The sequence below is a fragment of the Felis catus genome, chromosome B4, assembly GCF_018350175.1.
Source record: "Felis catus isolate Fca126 chromosome B4, F.catus_Fca126_mat1.0, whole genome shotgun sequence".
NCBI classification, from domain to species: domain Eukaryota; kingdom Metazoa; phylum Chordata; class Mammalia; order Carnivora; family Felidae; genus Felis; species Felis catus.
Window position 1 is genome coordinate 82,195,746 of NC_058374.1, and position 20,369 is coordinate 82,216,114.

At 43.7% G+C, this 20,369-nt stretch overlaps 1 protein-coding gene and 1 pseudogene across 1 annotated transcript; both read left to right on the forward strand.

Annotated features, from left to right (window-relative positions):
* The first annotated feature begins 1,211 nt into the window (after positions 1-1,211).
* LOC101084119 lies at positions 1,212-2,146 on the forward strand (annotated as a pseudogene).
* Positions 2,147-18,755: 16,609 nt separating this feature from the next.
* On the forward strand, positions 18,756-19,694 carry LOC101089279 (olfactory receptor 10P1). Its single transcript, XM_003988850.2, has one exon. It carries the CDS (start codon positions 18,756-18,758, stop codon positions 19,692-19,694), a length of 939 nt encoding a protein of 312 aa, XP_003988899.1.
* Positions 19,695-20,369: the final 675 nt, after the last annotated feature.

Genomic DNA, 20,369 nt, shown 5'->3' on the forward strand with positions numbered 1-20,369 from the left:
CCCCCTCTCTTCCAGTAATTTACAATCCAGATGCAAATGTCAGACAACTTTTAATAAGGGTTCAATGTAAGCAAACAGCAAGGTAAGTGAAAAATGCTTCTTATTCCAAAATACATGCTACATATGCAAGCAATGCTTTAAGAAGTAGAAAATTTTGTTGTGAAACCGAGAGTTGATGGAAGGTAGTGGGTGGGAGATGGGCTAAATGGGTGATGGGTATTAAGGAAAGCACTTGTCGGGGCACCTGGGCGGCTAAGTCAGTTAAGCATCTAACTTCAGCTCAAGTCATGGTCTCACAGTTTGTGGGTTCAAGCCCTGCATCAGGCTCTGTGCTGACAGCTCAGAGCCTGGAGCCTGCTTAGGATTCTGTGTCTCCCTCTGTCTCTGCCCCTCCCCGACTTGTTCTCTGCCTCTCTCTGTCTCTCAAAAATAAATAAACATTTAAAAATTTAAAAAAAAAAAAAAAAGGAGGGCACTTGTGTTGAGCACTGGGTGTTATATGCAAGTGATGATTCACTAAACTCTACCCCTGAAAACAATAACACACTGTATATTAACTAACTAGAACTTAAATAAAAAATTTGAAGAAAAAAATTTTTTGTTGTGAATACAGATCTGAGAAGACCAGTGCATCTACTGATAAGGGAAAGGTAAGTGCTGAGCAGATGAACAAAAAGCGGTCCCTAAGCTCAAGATGTTTGTGGCCTGGCAGGGAAGACAGGTTCTATCCTACATCACTGACTCTACAGAAATATAACAGAGGCACAAATTATGTGTTACCAGAGCTGGGAGAAAGCAGAAGAATCAGCAGGCCTACAGGAAAGGCCTCATGTAAGAGGTCACACTTAGACTGGATCTTGAAGGATGAATAGGTGTTTGCCAGTTCTAAAGAGAACTGGGGGAAGAGCAGAGAATTCTTTGTAGCCTTTTTCAGAGCAAATAAAAGAAATGAAAGAGGAAAGAAATAAGGAAAGGAGAGGGAAAAGTCACTGACATTCAATAATACCTCGAAGATTCTGAAAGATCTAGGCTGATTTCTGACTAGGGAAGAATCTCTGGAAGCTTCTGCTCTGCTTCCCTGAATCTATAGGGAGACAGTGGACAGGTAAAACAATGATGCACTTTAGGAGAAATTTTCATCTTCTTCATCCTAATTTCTGATGCTCCTATCTGCCCAGGTTGCACATTTCTGGAAAGGGCTGAGGCCCACGATGGCCAATCAGACCATAGTGACTGAGTTCTTCCTCCAAGGCCTGACAGACACCAAAGAGCTTCAGGTGGCAGTTTTCCTGCTCCTGCTGCTTGCCTACCTTGTGACTGTCTCTGGAAACCTGGTTGTCATCAGCCTGACCTTGCTGGACACACGCCTGCAAACCCCTATGTACTTCTTCCTCCGGAATCTGTCCTGCCTAGAAATTTGGTTCCAAACCGTCATCGTGCCCAAGATGTTGCTCAACATTGCCACAGGGACCAAGACCATCAGTTTTGCTGGCTGCATTACTCAGGACTTTTTCCACATCTTCCTGGGGGCTACAGAGTTCCTCCTCCTCACAGCCATGGCCTATGACCGGTATATTGCCATCTGCCAGCCCCTCCACTACCCCATCCTCATGAGCAACAGAGTCTGCACACAGCTTATCCTCACCTGCTGGCTGGCAGGATTCTTCTTCATCATAGTGCCTGTCATCCTGACCAGTCAGCTTCCATTCTGTGACACCCACATCAACCACTTCTTCTGCGACTATACGCCTCTAATGGAGGTGGTGTGCAGTGGGCCACAGGTGTTAGAGATGGTGGATTTTACCCTGGCCGTGGTGGCACTGATCAGCACTCTAGTGCTGATCACCATATCCTATGTCCAGATCATCCGGACAATTGTCAGGATCCCTCGGTCCAGGAGAGAAAGAAAGCTTTCTCCACCTGTTCCTCCCATATCATTGTGGTCACCCTGTGCTATGGCAGCTGCTTCTTCATGTATGTGAAGCCCTCTCCTGGCAAGGGGGTTGATTTCAACAAAGGAGTGTCCCTAATCAATACAATTATTGCCCCCCTCTTGAATCCCTTTATCTACACTCTCAGGAACCAACAAGTTAAGCAAGTAGTGAAAGACCTGATCAGGAAAATGGCATGGCTCCAAAATAAATGACAGCCCTACAAGTCACCTTCCAGGGAAATAGGACTCTCCTCCCCAGAGTCCAAGAATTCTACAAAAAAGTATTTTCAAGGTTAAGCTTTCATGAATACTTTCTTCAAAATCCTCAAAGCTTTTCCAGCTTCCATCCATTCCCTGGTCCCAAAGCCACACCCGTATTTTAGGTATTTGTTATGTCAGCACCCCACTTCCAGGTACCAAAATATGTATTAATTACCTATAGCCCCTTAATGACTTACACACAAAACCTAGTGGCGTAAAACAACAAACATTTGTCATCTCATAGCTTCAGTGGGCCAGAACCTGGGTGATTAGATCAGTAACTCCTGCTTAAGGTGACTCAAGAGATTGTAGTCAGGCTGTCAACCAGGGCTGTGGCCTCATCGAAAGTCATGATTGAGGGCACATGTGCTTCCAAGTTCACTCACTTGGTTGTCAGAAATATCCCTGTGAGACTAAAACCAATGCTCCCTATAGACCAGGGAGGGAGGTGAAGAAAAAAGAAAGAAAAGTAAGACTGGGTCAAGAGTCTGAACAGGGACCACTCAAAAACATAGTAGTTTCAGGGCTATGCAGTCCTGGGTGACTCAGTCAGTTAAGCATCCAACTTCGGCTCAGGTCATGATCTCACGGTTCATGGGTTTGAGCCTCACATCGGGCTCTGTGCTTACAGCTCAGAGCCTGGAGCCTGTTTCAGATTCTGTGTCTCCCTCTGTCTCTCTGCCTCCCCTGCTTTTCTTCTGTCTCTCTCTCTCTCTCTCTCTCTCAAAAATAAATAAACATTAAAAAAATTATCTAAGTAAAAACACAGTAGTGTCCCCCAATGACAAATCTAAATGTCCCTCTGTATGAAGAGGCAGCTCTGAAACTCCAGGAAGACAGGGTATTAACCAGACATCAAGGGAAAATTTGAGTTGCACACACAGTCACAGACTTCGGACTCCAGCTACACCATCATATGCACCACTGCTACACTTCCAGAGCTTAGGCCTCACTCACCCTCCTGACCTTTCCCCACATCCCTTATGCCAAGTCCACCACATTCACCCCACTGTCAGCCTCCTCTTTCTCTGCTCCCAAGATAGCTTTATCCTAAAGGAACAGGAAACCCCCAGACCTGGCCTGTTCTGGCTTCATGCCTCCCCCTTCAATCCTGGCCTTCACGGCTGCTCAGGAATCTCTTTCCTCGCCTCTGAAATCCCTGACAAAAGTCCTTGGGGGACAATATTTCTGTCTTCAATCATGATCCCTTCCCTTTCCCACTCTTTCTCTCCTTGGTCAGCTCATTACATAATTTCCAGAAAAGCATGAAGCTGTGCAGCCTAAGCCCAGAAAAATTCACTCCCTTCACTTCAGTGTATCTCTGGCCCTGCATCTGCTTTCTCATCCTTGCCTCCTCTTTCAAAGGAGAGGGATCTCTGGATCTCTGTTACCTCAAAAGATGCAACATGGTGCTGGGGGTATTAAAAACAACATACGAGTGCCTGGGTGGCTCAGCTGGTTAAGCATCCAACTCTTTATTTGGGCTCAGGTAATGATCTCATGGTTCATGAGATCGAGCCCCACATCGGGCTCTGTGCTGACAACATGGAGCTGTTTGGGATTCTCTCTCTCCCTCTCTCTCTGCCCCTCCCCTGTTCACCCTCTCTCTACCTCTCTCTCAAAACAAATAAACATTCTTTTCAAAAAAGAACACAAATTCTCAAGCTAAGCAGGCCTTTATTTAGACCTACTTCTCCTGATTTCTAGTTTTTGTGGCCTTGAGCCTGGGTTCCCTCTTCTAAAAAATAGTCTGCAATAGAAAATATTTGATGCTTCTAGCCCTTTTCTTTCCCTCCCCAGCCCCTCACAGCTGGTCCTTCACCAGCTTTTGTTCACTTGCCTCCACCATGCTGCTTCTTTTGAGGTAATAGGTATGCAGAAATATCCACTCCTCCGAGAGGGGTTGGTTCCCCAAACTAGCTCCAAATCATTCCCATTTGTATTCATAGTACCACCATCCTTTCACTTTTGAGGCTAGACATCTCTTTTTTTTAATATTTATTTATTTTAGGGAGAGCACAAGAGAGGGAGGGCAGAGAGAGGAAGACAGATGATCCAAAGTGGGCTCTGCACTGACAGGCTTACAGCAGAGAGCCTGATGTGGGGCTCAGACTCAAAAACAGTGAGATCACGACCTGAGCCAAAGTCAGATGCTCAGCTGACTGAGTCACCCAGGTGCCCTGGGCTAGACATCTTGAAGCCATCACTAACCCTTCCCTGCAACCTGTCGCCCACCCCTGCTGTCTCCTCCCTCAAAATGGTTCTCAGATTCACTCTACTCCTGTATTTCAACACTGCACATAGGCCACATGTCAAATACGACCATCAGAGACTGCTAGAGATAGTCTCACAGTCTTTGCTTTCCTACAGCCACTTTCTTTGGTAAGACCCTCCCACATTGACTCTGGGTTTGGCCATGTGGCTTGCTTCAGACACTGTGACACTAGCAATCATAATGCAAGCAGAACTTCCAAAAGCCTTTGAAACCCTCTGACTCCCATGTGAGCAAGCCTGGGCTGTCCTACTAGATGATGAAAGACCCAAGACCTCTTTGCCACCATCACTTTTGCTGATACTAATCACATACATACACACACACACACACACACACACACACTGCACAGGTGGCCAGGTGGCCAGCAGCCATCTGGGGATGCATGAATGAGCCCATCAAAGATCAACAGAAGAACCACCCAAATGAGCCCAGCCCAAGCAGCCAACCCACAGAATCATGAACTAAATAAACGTGGTTGTTTTAAGTCACTAAGAGTTCAAATGGTTTATTACTCAACAAAAATTAACCAGTACACAAACCAAAAGTAAACATACATGGTAAACGTATGTTGTGTGCCGGTTAAGGATCCAAGATTAAGAAGTGAGTTGAAGTTGGCTTGGTCAGGTCAGGAAAGAGAACTTCATCTCCTCTCATCCATGGCTATAGGCCAGAGAAAGTTACCCAGAAATAGGCCCTAAACAGAAGACACACTGAGGCAAAATTATTTACTTTTCTTCTGGGACATTCCATGTCCTCATCACAGGTAATCTGGCCCCTAAAGTAAGACTTGGATGGGAATGTTGGCCCAGTAGACTTTGAAAATCTTATCCCAAGGAATCTTATTTGAACATTATCTGTGTGAAATGAGATTTTAAAGTTTCCCAGAAAGGGTGCCTGTGTGGCTCAGTCAGTTAAGCTTCTGACTTCGGCTCGGGTCATGATCTCACAGTTTGTGAGTTCCAGCCCCACGTCAAGCTCTGTGCTGACAGCTCCTAGCCTGGAGCCTGCTTCCGATTCTATATCTCCCTCTCTCTCTGTCCCTCTCCCACTGGTACTCTGTGTGTATCTCTTTCAAAAATAAATAAACATTTTTTTAAAAAAATTTAATGAAGTTTCACAGAAAGCTCAGAAACCACGTGGAGCCTCAAGTCCCCACACTCTTGTCAGGAGCATTTCTGGGACACCCTTTTCCAGGGACTCTGTCCCCAGAGAATAAAAATTCTCACATGAAGGCCATGGTCTGCAAGAGAGACCTGGAGCTACCCAGGCTGAGTGTGTGGGTAGCTGTGGAAAACAGACAGGAGAAAGATGTGCTGATTCACTCATTTCTCAGCCTGTATCAGTCTTAACTGAATGTAGCCCTTCCCCTTGTCCACACCTAGTAAAGACACAATTTATGAGCCAAGTCCAAAGCAGACAAATGCTTTGTGTGCTCACGATGTGCTCTCATCTTAAGCACCAGCATACTGTACTAGGACTTCATAAATTCATCCCACCTTCTGCTTCAAAGTTATTAGGATAATTCCTTTGTGAGGCCCCCCACCAGAACTGTGGAATGAGGAGAGAGATTGAAGACCCAGGTCGCCACTTAGAACGCGTACAAGCCCATGAAACCAGATTCTCAAGGCGTGGAACCAATATTCCAGAGACAATCAGGGAAACGGCTCCCTCTTGTGGGATTTTCTATTTTTACAATGTCACCTACACACCACAGTTTAAAAAGCTCAAAAGATTTAAATTCTCAAACAATGGAATCACTGTCCCAGGAATGATCTAAACAAACACCTCTCTCTAGTTAGGATTTTTGTTGTTTTGTGTTTTGTTTTGTTTTGTTTTGTTTTGTTTTGTTTTGTTTGTTTTAGAAAATGTCAACTACAGTGGCTGGCACAAAATTGACCAACCCTAATGAATGTAACTTAGTCAAACTCTCATTTATGGCTTAATTTTTCTCCCTGCTATGTTCCATATGGGTGTAATCAGGTTAAGTAAGGCATTATGGACTACTCTTTATTGTTCTTAAGGTCTGCTCCTTCTAATCACTGTTGATTTGGAAGGCAGTCTCACTAGGATGCAGATACTTTCATGTGTAATTTTATTAAAAATTAATTTAATAAAAATTAATTCAAACCTGCATTTATGGAGTTAATAAACTCATCTAGGCATTTTCAGTGCCTTGCTTTAATTATTAAACCATTAATAAGTTAAATCTGCTAGATCTGCCTATAGAGAATTTATAAATTTAAGCGATGTTTTGGTATTAGATGATTTTTTTTAATTGTTGAGTCATTTTTTTAGTCTGTTAAGGTTAAGAGTTATGGGGATTATTTTAATGTTTATTTATTTTGAGAGAGACAGAGAGAGCACACACATACGAGCACAAGCAGAGGAGGGGCAGAGAGAGAGAGGGAGAGGAAGAATCCCAAGCAGGCTCTGAGCTGTCAGTGCAGAGCCCAACACAGGGCTTGATCCCACAAAACATGAGATCATGACTTGATCCAAAATCGAGTCAGACGCTTAACTGATTGACCCATCCAGGCTCAAGAATGATGAGATTTTTATTTTAGGGCTTAGTTAAATGTATTTGTATTTTAATTTTAATCAAACAAAATACCAGATCTAGGGAGATGCCTGTCTATGAAAATTTTATGAATTTAAGTAGCATGCTGGTATTAGTGAGAAAGATTTTTTCTAAGGGGTTGAGTAGTCTTTCTAACCTACTAGGGCTGAGAATATAAATATTTTTGTTTAGAACACTGAAGGGGCATACTCACAGATTCAGGAACTCTGCTTAGATATAATTCCCAATAGCTATGTAAGGACTCTCAATAAAAATTAAAAGATCAAAGTAAAATCCTTAAAGAAAATAGCCAGAATTGACTATACATCCGCTCTTACCTCATGGCTCAAATAGGGAAAAACAGTGACTTGAAGTGTTCTCTTCCTCCCCCTTTTTTTTAATGTTTATTTATTTTTGACAGAGAGAGAGTGAGAGAGAGAATGCACATGTGGGGGAAGGGCAAAGAGAGAGGGAGGGAGAGTGAGAATCTCAAGCAGGCTCCATGCTTAACATGGAACCACATGTGGGGTTCCCTCTCCCAACCCTCAGATCATGACCTGAGCTGAAATCAAGAGTCAGATGCTTAACCGACTGAACCCTCCAGGCGGCCTTCTTCTTCCCTTCCTAATAACAAAGTGCTAAGTCTTTCTATGAGGGGAAGGAGAGGGTGGAGATCTGAACTGTTCTAATTTTTCATTCTGTTTAAATATATGCATGGTCATTTCTGTGTTTATCCTAGACAAGACAACACCTTCGGCGGGGGGGGGGGGGGGGTTGGAGGAAGGGAGGGAGGAAGAAAAGGAGGAAATAAGAGAGAAGAAAGGAAGAAAATGGGGGGAAATAGGAAGAAAGAAAGGAGACAGAGAAACTCCGATCTTGAAACTACTATTTACAAATACATTTGCAGGTGTTCAAAACATGGATTCTCCAAAATTACTTTCTACTTGGAAATTTCCTTCCAAGTATAAACTTTTAAAATACTTATAGAGGAATAAAATCTTATTTGTCAAGATGTGAAAAAACTTTTTTGAAACTTTTATTTAGAAGATTAATGTATGAATGTTCTCTGGACAGACCGATTGGGTGGAAAGAGAGTGAGGGAGGAGAGAGAGATTTTCAGCAGCTTCTAAGCTGAAAGGGAAAAGAAACTCCTGTTTGTCTCTTTTAAAAAGTAATTTTAGGGGCTCCTGGGTGGCTCAATTGATTGAGCACCTGACTCTTGATTTCAGCTCTGGTCATGATCCCAGAGTCATGGGATTCAGTCTCGAATCAGGCTCCACGCTAAGCATAGAGTCTGTTCAAGATTCTCTTTCCCTCTGTCCTCTCCCCCACTCTCTCTCTCTCTCAAATAAAATAAAATTAAATTAATTATCTCTCTCTGTCCCTCTTTCATGTTCGCTCTCTCTCTAAAATTAAAAAATATCTTTTTTGGGGGGCCCCTGGGTGGCTCAGTTGGTTGAGCATCTGACTCATGATTTTGGTTCAAGTCATAATCTCATGGTTCGTGGGATTGAGCCCTGCATCAGGCTCTGCACTGACAGCTTGGGGCTTGCTTGGAATTCTCTCTCTCCCTCTCTCTTTCTGCCCCTATCTTGCTTGTGTTCTCTCTCCCCAAGTAAATAAACTTTAAAATATATGTTTTTAAGTAACTTTAAAGAATTTACAATAATGCACTGAAAATATTTTAACAATTGCACCATTCGCAGCTAGTGTGTACGTAAGAAAACTTTATATTTACATTGCTAAATCTCCAAGCACTTTAGCAAAACACTGTAGTAAAAGTCTTGAGTTACACACCATGATTTGAAATGAGCATCATGAAAAGGAACAAGGAAAGTGCCTACTGGATACTGCTGGCTAGAAGAGACTTTCTGTTACTTACAGTGCAACTGTTTGTTAACAACCATACTAATTAATGGTCAGGGGTGATTTTTTTAAAGCATTTTACAACCTAAAATGATACCCTGTTGTTGTTTGTTATAGGTTGATAACATTTTACTGTGTTTATTTATTTGTTAGGAAATTGGAGGCTTAGGGTTGACACTATCACATAACATTTTTTCCCATTTAAAATGATGGGAGATGGGTTCCCAGCTAGCATTTTCACCCAGAACATCTGTTTTTTATGAATGGATTATTGATTGTAAAGAGGAGATGCCTGGGTAAAGATTGAGATATCTCAACAATAGCATTGATATCTTGAAGGTAATGGAGTAATACCTTCAAAATTCTAAAAACAAAAAAATTAATCACACCTAGACTACTATACTTAGCCAATTCTCAATCAAGCACAAAGTTAGAATAAAGAATTTTCATGTTTGCAAAGTCCCAAAAACTATATTTCCTATGCACCACCCAGTAGCACCTGGAGCTACTGGAGAGTGTACTCCACCAAAACAAGAGTAAGCTAAGAAGGAAAGAGACATTGGAACCATAACACAGGAGCTCTGGTTCAAAAGAAAGTGAAAGGCACTCCCAGCCATCCCCCAGTGGAAGCCATTCATCAGACTGAAGAAAACACAGTCCAGAGGGGAATCTGTAGACAGTCTCTTCCACATATCACACCCCAGGTACATCATAAACAGCCACAGGTCCATCACGCTCAGACTGACATGGCGCATCTACACCTACTACATGACCACACCCCCCTCCCTCCATAGACACTCCACACACTACAGGCTCAGTTTCCAGAGCCAGTGACAAATGGTAACCTTAGACATTCTTTCTCAGGTCCCAATTTTAAGGAAAAAAATGCCTTTTCTTGTTCCAAATTCCAAACACGTTCCTATTGACATCAAGCTAGAGGTTCTCTGCCTCAGTGGAACCATCTACCCTCAGGAGCCTCTTTCTGCTTCATACCTCCTCCAAGAGTGTCTCCTGCTGCCTTCACAAGTCACCTAGCCATCCAGTAATCCAGCCAGCCAGCCACACCTCCACCTGTCCCTCTTCTGTCCATGTGGCCAGTTATCCATCCATTTCTGTGCTTATCTATCCATCAACCAATTTGTCCATCCATCTGTCTCTCCTGGACTTGTCAGCATAGTCTAAAGATCCACAAAGAGCCTTACTACAAACCCCTCTCTAGGGAGCTGCTCTGTGAATGAGTCAGGAATGCCACCCCTGGAGCCGGAACAGGCCCAGTTTCTCAGGCCCAGTGCACACCAGCGTGCATCAGACAAAATCCTCCCAGGGTCACCACATCCTAGAACCAAGGAGCTTGTCTCTGGGCCCAGCCAAGGGTCCTCTGAGCTGTTGATTCATAAACAAGGCCTGTACATGAGGCAAGGAGAAACTGCAAAAAGAGGTAACCCCTCCAGATTGGCAGGTGGCAGGTTTAACAAGCAAGCAAACTTACAAGGCTTGTCTTGAGCAGCTGCAACAGACAATAATGTACACCATCCAGAAAGTTTCAACAACACCTTATTCTCTCAATGTCACATCCTTGAAATGGTTCCCACTGTGAGAGGGACACATACTCAAAGGACAGCGGAGGGGATAAGGAGCCTCCAATTGCCCAGCTGCGGCTCTGGAGTCAACCAGCAGTCACACCCTCTCAATGACCTCCTCCTGCACTCCACCACTTGTGACCAGCTCTTACAATCTTACATGCCCCCCCACCTTCCTCCTCTATAATACTCCCTGAGCAGTCAGCAAAGAATTTTACTGGCATAGAGGTATCTCTTTTGGTGGCTACCTGGCTGCATTAGAGACAAGCAAGAAAAAACACAAGATTAACATCATGATTCCCAAATAAGGAAAAATCATTTTCACCAAGAGTCCCATGATATGAACCATTGATTTATTAAGTCCCCTAGGCTGGAGGTTGGGCATTTACTTGTCTCCTCATGTGATTTAATAAAGATAATACATCAGCAGACTCATGAACACATTCTGTCAGGATAATGGCACAGGTGCCTCTTTTCAAGGCAGTAATAATATCCAAGGCCATTCTACTTTGGAGTACAGCTTTGCTCTTTCTACTTTGGAGGACATTTCAGTGTTCAATAAAGATGTGTTTTGCTGGCTACCATTTAAGGCTTGATGAGAGAATTTAGTAAGGGTTTCTGTGTCTGCTATGCTGTCCTCCAGACCAATGAAGGGAGGACAAAGACAGTGGCCAAATAATAGTACCAGTGGAAAATGGAATGTTCCTACCTGACCTTGAGGAGAGGGAGGATGGCAGCTTTAGGAACTTGCCCTGGTTGTGCATACCATACATGATGGCCAGAGATGGCAGCACTGGGGGACATGGGCAAAAATAGGTGAAGGGGAGTGGGAGGTACAGGCTTCCAGCCATGGAATGAATAAGTCACAGGGATGAAAGGTACAGCATAGGGAATGCATTCAATAGTATTGTAATCATGTTGTATGGTGACAGATGGTGGCTACACTCATTATAACATATAGAGATGTTGAATCACTATGTTGTATGCTTGAAATTAACGTAACATTGTATGTCAACTATACTCAAATTTTTAAAAATGAAATTGAAACTAAGAAATTTTCAGATAAACAAGAGCTGAGAGGGAGTTAGGGAACTGTAATCTTTAGCTCTCTAAACTCCAGGAGACAGAAAGTCATGCTAAGAAAGAGTTGAAATGGAATTGAATGTGTCATCTGTAATACCTGTCAATGTATCTCTGCTAAGCTACTAACCAACTCTTCTTCCAAGCTCTGAGGCAAAAGCTATGAATAAAACAAAGTCCCTGTCTGCATGGATCATACTTTCTAGTGGGAGAGACACTAAACACCCAAACAAATAAAACAACAAATATTATAGTTCTGATTGAGATACATGCAATAAAGAATATGAAATAGGATGATCAGGGTATGGTGTTACAGTCTCTAGGATTTGTAATTGTAATTTGTTGTCTCTAGGAATTAGCTGAGCCTGAGAGGAGCAGTCTACCCAGGGTCAGTAAGGCTCCAGATGTCAAAACATCAGAATAAAAAGACCTGCTTAATAAACAGGGACAAAATCATTAGGGTCTTATAAATCAAGAGAAGGAGTTTGCAGTTTATTCTACCTGAACTGAGAAGCTATGGAATTACTGAAGGGTTGAAGGGAGAGGAGTGATATCATCTGACTTACACTTGGAGAAAATCACATGGGCTGGGTGAAGACAAGATGGAGAACAAGATAGTCCTGGTGAGGGACAATTTGCTAGCCTAAGATCCTAGCCATAGAGATGATGAGATGGTTGGGGTTACATTTTTGAGACAGAACTGACAGGAGTTGCCAAGAAGTTGAATGTGTAGTGTTAAATGAATCAAAATGAACGGCTAGATTTTTTATCTGAGCAACTGGATGGGAACAATTCCCTTGCTGGGATGAGGAAACTTGGCAAAGGATCAAGAGTTCTATCTGAGACACAGTAGGTTTGAGACGATCAAACTCTAAAATGAGATACTCAGTTGTATATACAAGAGGCCAGGGCCAAAGATGTGTGTTTGGGAGTCACAGAAGTTAAAAAAGGAAGGGTTTTAAGAAGGAGAAGGTACCAAATAGTGATGAGAGATTAAGATGAAGACTGAAAATTGGGGCGCCTGGGTGGTTCAGTCAGTTAAGTGTCCAACTTTGGCTCAGGTCATGATGTCATAGTTCATGAGTTCGAGCCCCGTGTTGGCCTCTGTGCTGACAGCGCAGAGCCTGGAGCCTGCTTCCTGCTTTGAGTTCTGTGTCTCCCTCTCTGTCTGCCCCTCCCCTACTCATACTCTGTCTCTCACAAAAATGAATAAATATTTTTTTAAAAGACTGAAAATTACCCATTGGATTTGGCAACATGGGGTTGTTGGTGACCTTGGTAAGAGAGTTTCAGTGGAGTTGTAGGGACAAATGGAGAAAATGGGAAATAAGAACTGGAGAAGAAGCAAGTATCAACCAGAAGGCATCAGGAGTTAAGGAAAAGGCCCAGGCTATCCCAGGTAGTACTTCTATTATACCCCCAAACTTCACCACCCTTCCCAGACTAAAAACATTCAGAAGGCTTACTCTCTATTTAATGACCCTACTAAGAACATCTGCAGTAACAAGAGAGACCTGGAGATTTATGGATACTCTGTCCTCAGTGCCATGAACCCCTGGGTAACCAGACAAGCACTGTCTTCACCAGAACACTTTCCATCACAAAAGCAAACTAAGAGTGGAGATCAATGGGACTAAATTATATGTCACTGTAGTTAACTTCTAAAATTTTCCAGAAGCATCTATACTTAACTGGGAGCCAAGATTTACACAGATGAATGATTTACCCTTATAAGGTTCTAGGCATATTGGAGGGAAACCCTCAAATCTCATGCTATTTGTGATCAAGGAGACCCTACAATAAGTGAGGAGGTAAAAGTTAGGCAGGAGAGGGAACATGGAGAGGAAAGGGAGAAGAATACAGGTTGGCCAAGAAAAATGAGACCAAGGAGAGATGAGAGAATACAGTAGGCACTGGGGACCCAGGCAGAATCACCTGACCCATGACACTATTTTAGTTCAGAGTCACCTAGGGAAATGCCAAGAGTCAGGGCCTCAGGGTCCCAAGGGTATGAAGACACAAGAGCAGCTGGATAATAACTGTGGACACAACAAAGGTTGAGATTTCCAAGAGGGGAGGGAACAGCAGAGCCCAAGCCTATGCCCAGCAACCCCTGCACTGGCTGAGTGGCCATTTCCGTCTCCCCCAGGTAAGTGCCCCATATAGTACTGGGCAGCCTTGGTCCTTCCCTGGCAAGGCTAGACCTGCCAAGGGTAGAAAGGGAAAAGGAACAGAAGGTCTTAGAACCTCTCTCTGTGGGCTGGGAGCCAATACCTATCCCTGGTCACAAGAGAAAAGAGTCCAGGTAAAGGTTCCCAAATCTTTACTATTGTGTTTGCAAAGGTGTGACTCAGATGCCACCAGGCTGGCTGGACAGGGAGAAAAAATGAGGAGATGGGGGCCCTGGACAATTTCTCCCAGAAAAAAATTACATATAATACAGCAAGGCAAGTGTGTGTATACTCAGACTATGCAAACCTTCCAATGTGTGATGAGGTGTGTGTGGCAAAGTGGTGAAAGTAAGGCAGTGGGCTGAGTGTGCAGGTCTGGTGGGTTACAGTAGTATGTAAATCGGGTGGGCATTCATAGTCTCCATACTGCCTATGGTCAATGTCTGATGAAAACTTGGGACGTTCTTCCTCAGGTTCCTGTCGATGGTCCCCATCTCAGAGCCCACAGATGGAGCTGCTCGCATCCTCCTTTGCTGTCCCATACCCTCCCCAATACAAACGCGTGCACACACACACACACACACACACACACACACACACCTATGTGCAGCTCCCATTATTAATATTTTAGGCAAAAAAAAAAAATCTGAAAGAACAAAGACAAGCTGTCTGGCTGTGCTCCCCAAGACCTCCCTGACTTAATAAGAGCAGTCATCCCTCCATTTCCCACATCCCCCAGTGTGCTCCAGAATCCCAGCTCCTTTGCCCCAAAGATGACAAATCTACCCCTAAAGGATAATATTAATTCCTATACCCTTTTGAGGGTCTCACCTCCTGCATTCAGGACTCTCTAGGCTGATCAGTCAGCCAGCCGTGCCTTTGTCCATTCGTCTTAGGTCCATCTAGCCAGTTATCCACAAGTTATCTGTTGCTCCATCAACATACCAATTATCTGATTGAATTATCTGCCTTCCTATGTCATTAAGACTTACTGAAGGGGTAGGGGTGAGAAGTTCTGCATTCAGAAGAGTCACAGGGAAGGTAAAACAGGAAATTGATGAGTATAGAGTTTTAGTTTTGCAAGACGAAAAAGTTCTGGGGATTTGTTGCATAACAATGTGAATATACTTAACACTACTGAACCGTACATGACAAAGTAGTTAAGATGGTAAATTTTATGTTATATGTTTAAAAACAAAATGTCTCAGCCCCTGTCTATAACCCAGAAGGACTGTCTGCCCTCTCTGTTCCTCTGTGGGAGATTTTGAAAAAGATAAGAGTGGCCTCAGGGACAGTGTCTCAGAAGATTGTCCCAACTATGTCAGGATGTATGGGAGATAAGAGAAGTTAAGAGGGAGATTTACAGAGGCAGAGTGCAAACAAGGAGGATGGAACTGGGAACAGAGAAGGGAAGAGAGAGTATAAGTTGAGGAAAGAAAAACATCTCTCTCCCTTCACAGATGATATCTTGGGGCAAAATGTAATTAGAGGATTGACGTCAATCCTCAAGGTGTGGCAAAGATGAGGTGGGAATGGTGAGAGAGGCTTATTGAGGACAGACAGGATGAAGAAGAATCCCAGATTTACTCAGGGAAGGAAGGCTGGCATTGCCACTTGTGTTGTTAAAGGAAATCCAAAAATACATATTACATGACAAGACCCATAAAAATGTCCATATCCTTAGCCAATTACTTGACTCCTGGAAATTTTTCCTGAGGGAATAAGTTAACAGAAACAAAATGATACATACACAGATATTGTCTGCACCATTATTTAAAATAACAAATAAGGTAAATGGAAGAATTTAAGTTGCAAGAGTATGAGAAGTGTTGGTTAAATGGTAGTCGGGAAATTCAACAGACTACTACAAGAACTTTGAATAAGATCACTCAGAATACTATGTGATCTGATGGTAAAATGCTTCAAGCAAACATTAAAAAGGAAAGGAAAGGGGCACCTGTGTGGCTCAGTTGATTAAGCATCTAATTTGGCTCAGGTCATGATCTCACAGTCGTGAGACTGAGCCTCACGACAAGCCCTATGTCAGTTTCACGCTCAGCATGGATTCTGTCTCCCTCTTCCTCTGCCCCTGCCCCACTCCCTCTCACAAATTTTTTAATTTAATTAATTAATTAATTAATTAATTAATTAAAAAATAAAAAGGAAAGGAAAAAGAAGCGCCTGACTAGCTCAGTCAGAAGAGAATGCAACTCTTGGTCTTGGGGTCAAGAGTTGGAGCCCTACATTGGGTGTGGAGATTACTTAAATAAATAAAACTTTTGGGGGGAAAAGGTAAGACAAAACTATATATACACTATGATTACAAACATGTAAATAGGTTGGTGGTGGGACAAAGACTTGAGGGTAATATACAAGAAAGAAAATAACTAAAATGAGGAAATCATAGATGATTTTACTCCAAATATCTCCTAAATATTTTAATTGCATAAATAATATTTTTTAAATTTCAAAATAACAAGACCTATCCCATAGGTTATTAGTGGTGTGAGCATCTGAAGGGTTATAAATAGGAGTGAAGAGGACCAATGAATGGACTCAGATACCTCTTCTATCCAAACTCACTGGATGGAGTTTATCTCCCAGAAGTGTAGGGTAAGCCTGTTGGCCTTGTGAGAGACATGGTAGACATGATGGTTGAAACCTCAGGCTCCAAGTTACTATTCTGGTTCTGCCACTCCCTAATCATGTGATGTTGGGTCAGTAATTTAAGCTCTCAGACCTCTTGTTCTTCATCTGCAGTGAAGAAATAACAGCTAGCACTAGAGCTGTTATGAAGTCACCCAAGATAGTGCACAATGCCCAGCACACGGCAATTTCTAAATGTGAGCTATAGAGTAAATGACATAAGGCCAAAAAATATAGTAAAGAGATAAAGTGGGGGTGGGAGAAAGATTAGGTCTGTGAGCAATAGGCAGAAAGTTTGAGACTCTCCTACCTACAGATGAAGACGTCTGGGCTAATATCATGTGTGAGGCGAATGCAGGTGATAAAAGCTCTGCAGATGTTAGAAACCAAGACGTCTACAAAACTTGGGCCCAGCGTCCTGTCTTTGTCTCACTAGCTACCTGATGCTAGGCAGATCACTTCATCTTTCTATTCATCAGTTCCCCTATCTTCATGAGCAGGATTCATTCATTTATCTAATACATATTCAGCTGAACACCTGACATGTGCAAGATCCCATACTAGTTGTCCCAGTGATGAAAACTCACCTCTAAGACAGTAGAGAACTGATTAAGGGCACAGGTTCTGGTGTTAGGTCTGGATGTAAGCCCAAACACCCTCAGCTACTAGATGTATCACTTTAAGAAAGTTATCAATACTATCTGGGCTTTCATTTGCTCATCTGTAAAACGGAGAAAGTAAAGATTTCTATGTCATATTGTGGCTGTGAAGATCCAATGATTTGGAGAATGTCAAGCCATTTGGCATGGTGCCTGGCAGGAACCAGGCACTTGGGAAGCACCAGCAGCAGTTAAAACAGACAGCCCCCCACTACCACCCCAACTGTCCTGCAGGGTCTTACAGTGGAGACTACACTAAAAAGTTCTAGGACCTGGGGCATGTGGGTAGTTCAATTGGTTAAGCATCTGATTCTTGGTTGGGTCATGATCTCACAGTTCATGAGTTCGAGTCCTGCATCAGGCTGTGTGCTGACAGTGTGGAACCTGCTTGGGATTCTCTCTCTCCCTCTCTTTCTGCCTCCCTCTCTCTCTCTCGATCTCTCTCTCTCTCTCTTTGTCTCTCAAAAATAAATATTTATTTGTTTGTTTGTTTATTTATAAATATTATTTATATTTATTTATAAATATTTTTAAAAATTTTAAGTCCTGGGACCCAGGCACAACTAATGACTCATGATAACCCAGATAAAGGTGTTTTCTTCAAATACTTGAAGGGCTGTCTGGTACAAGGGCGGTGAGAAATTCTGTAAAACACTAAGAATCTAGCCAAGACAAATATAATGAAAGACCTGTCCTACAAGCAGAGGAGACCAAAGCTAAATGGGGCTATCTCACTATGTGGTGAGTTCCCCACTGCTGCAGATGTGCAGACAGACACTGCACAGCACCCCTCAAAAATGTTGTTGATAAGACCCATGTCATGCTGAAATATATGACCTCAGTGGTCACCTTTAATCCTAAAATGCCACGGGTAATCATTTCTGACCATGAGGAACAGAAAAGCTGCCTTGGGGAGGTGGAATTTGAATTGAGCTTGAAGGGTGAGTGGGATTTTAATAGAATGCATGGAAACATTCTCTTCAGGGGGCACTCTGTGGAAATGCAAGAAGGCCTGGGAAAGCAGAGTGTGCTAAAACAGAGTAGCTGGTGTAGCTCATCACAGGGACCTGGATGAGAGGAGAGCAAAGTACAGTATGGCCAGTCCCTGTCCCACTCCCTTCATGGAATAGACTGGAACCCAGTAATCTGTGAAAAAAGGATTTCATAGAATCCCAAAGCATGATACAATTGTGCTGTATTATCACAATCCCACCATTGGATGGCATTCTAAATCCATAGCCCACCATGGTGATCACCAGATACCAGCTTGGGACAGTCCCTGGCTGAGTTGCCAATTCAGGTGCTACATAGTCTCTTTCAAGCTGGGGTTTCACTCTAGGGGAAACAAAGGGGCCTAGGACATAGCACTGTGCCATCACCACTCTGAAGACATATCCAAAGTACAGGGCTGGGGTCTGTACCCATGGGAATATGGGAATCAAGCCCTGAACCAGGACTCCGAGCACAGGGAACCATAGAAAATACAGGGAATTTGGAGTCAAGAAACCTAGATTCAAGTCCCAGGCCTACAACTCCCTTGGTATTATTTCAGGCAAATTATTTATCCCCTCCAAGACCCATGGCCTCATCCATAAAGTGGAGACCCTAACTCTCTCAGTTGATTCCAGAGGGACTGTATGAAAGTGCTTTACTAAATTACAGAAATGCTGATTATTTCTATATAAACATCTCTTCCCTAGCTGTGCCATAGGTCCTGGCCTCAAGTGATGACTGAGGAAAATCAGACTCTGCCTGAATTTCTCCTTCTAGGATTCTCTGATCTCAGGGCCCTGCAAGGCCCCCTGTTCTGGGTGGTACTTCTGGTCTACCTGCTCACCTTGCTGGGTAACTCTGTGATCATCCTCCTAACACAGGGTAGCCCTGCCCTGCACTCCCCCATGTACTTCTTCTTGCGCCACCTCTCAGTGGTGGAGGTCCTGTACACCACAGACATCGTGCCCAGGACCCTGGTTGACCTGGCCTCCCCACACCCCCGGGTCATCTCATTCCAGAGCTGTGCAACCCAGATGTATGTCTTCATTGTCCTGGGCATCACAGAGTGCTGCCTGCTCACAGCCATGGCCTATGACCGCTACGCTGCCATCTGTCGGCCCCTGCACTATTCCACCCTCATGAGCTGGCAGGCCTGCACAGCTATGGTGGGTATCTCCTGGTTCATGGGCATCATCACAGCCACCACCCATTCCTCCCTCATCTTCACTCTGCCTTTCCCCAGCCACCCAATCATCCCACACTTCCTCTGTGACATCCTGCCCGTACTGAGGCTGGCAAGTGCTGGGAAGCACAGGAGTGAAATCTCTGTGGTGACAGCCACCGTGGTCTTCATTATGGTCCCCTTCTCTCTGATTGTTGCCTCTTATGCCCGCATCCTGGGTGCCATCCTGGCAATGGCCTCCACCCAGAGCCGCCGCAAGGTCTTCTCTACCTGCTCCTCCCACCTGCTTGTGGTCTTCCTCTTCTTTGGAACAGCCAGCATCACCTACATCCGGCCCCAGGCAGGCTCCTCTGTCACCATGAACCGCATCCTCAGCCTCTTCTACACAGTTGTCACACCCATGCTCAACCCCATCATCTATACCCTTCGAAACAAGGAGGTGGAAGGAGCCCTGTGGCACATGGTGAAGAGACAGGTCTCCTCACCTTGAAAGAACTCAGGCGATATCTGTTCACTCACTGACTACTCTTCCTTCCAGCCTTCAGGTGTTAGATATAAACCTCAGCTGTCAGAAACCATGCAGCACCTCAAAGAAATAAGGCTTCCTGGCAGAAAGTGTTAGAGTTAAAACAGAGATAAATCTATATCTTACCTCCTATTCCATACCCCAGACTCACTATCAGAGCATGGGTAATTAGGACAAGATAGAATAGAAGGCAATGCTGTTCATGAGAAAGAACATTTATAGGGAAGAGCATCTTCTAGATGGTTCTGAATCCCTGAGCAAGGTGATTGCTGTGTCTATACAAATAGTCAGAATTCTGTGTCAGTAAGGAAGGCAAATTTCTATAAAACTGACACCAACTAAGTGACTGACCCAGAGCCCATGAAGGAGTTTGCCTGGCCCTTCGATCTAGTTTTCTCCCAGAAACACGCTGCAGTCTTATGATCTGAGGCCTTTAAGAAGAGAGAGAGAGTTATTTCCGCTTGAAATATTCTGCATAAATATTTTTCCTTGCCTTTCCCCACCCTTGATTTATGACATCATCCACAATGGGCCATACAGTGTCCATCTGGACAAGAGGATCTCCCTGGATTCCCTGTTCCCCTCCCAGCGTGCACCATCAGCTTGATCCCATTCCTCCTTCACCAGTACCTCAGACTG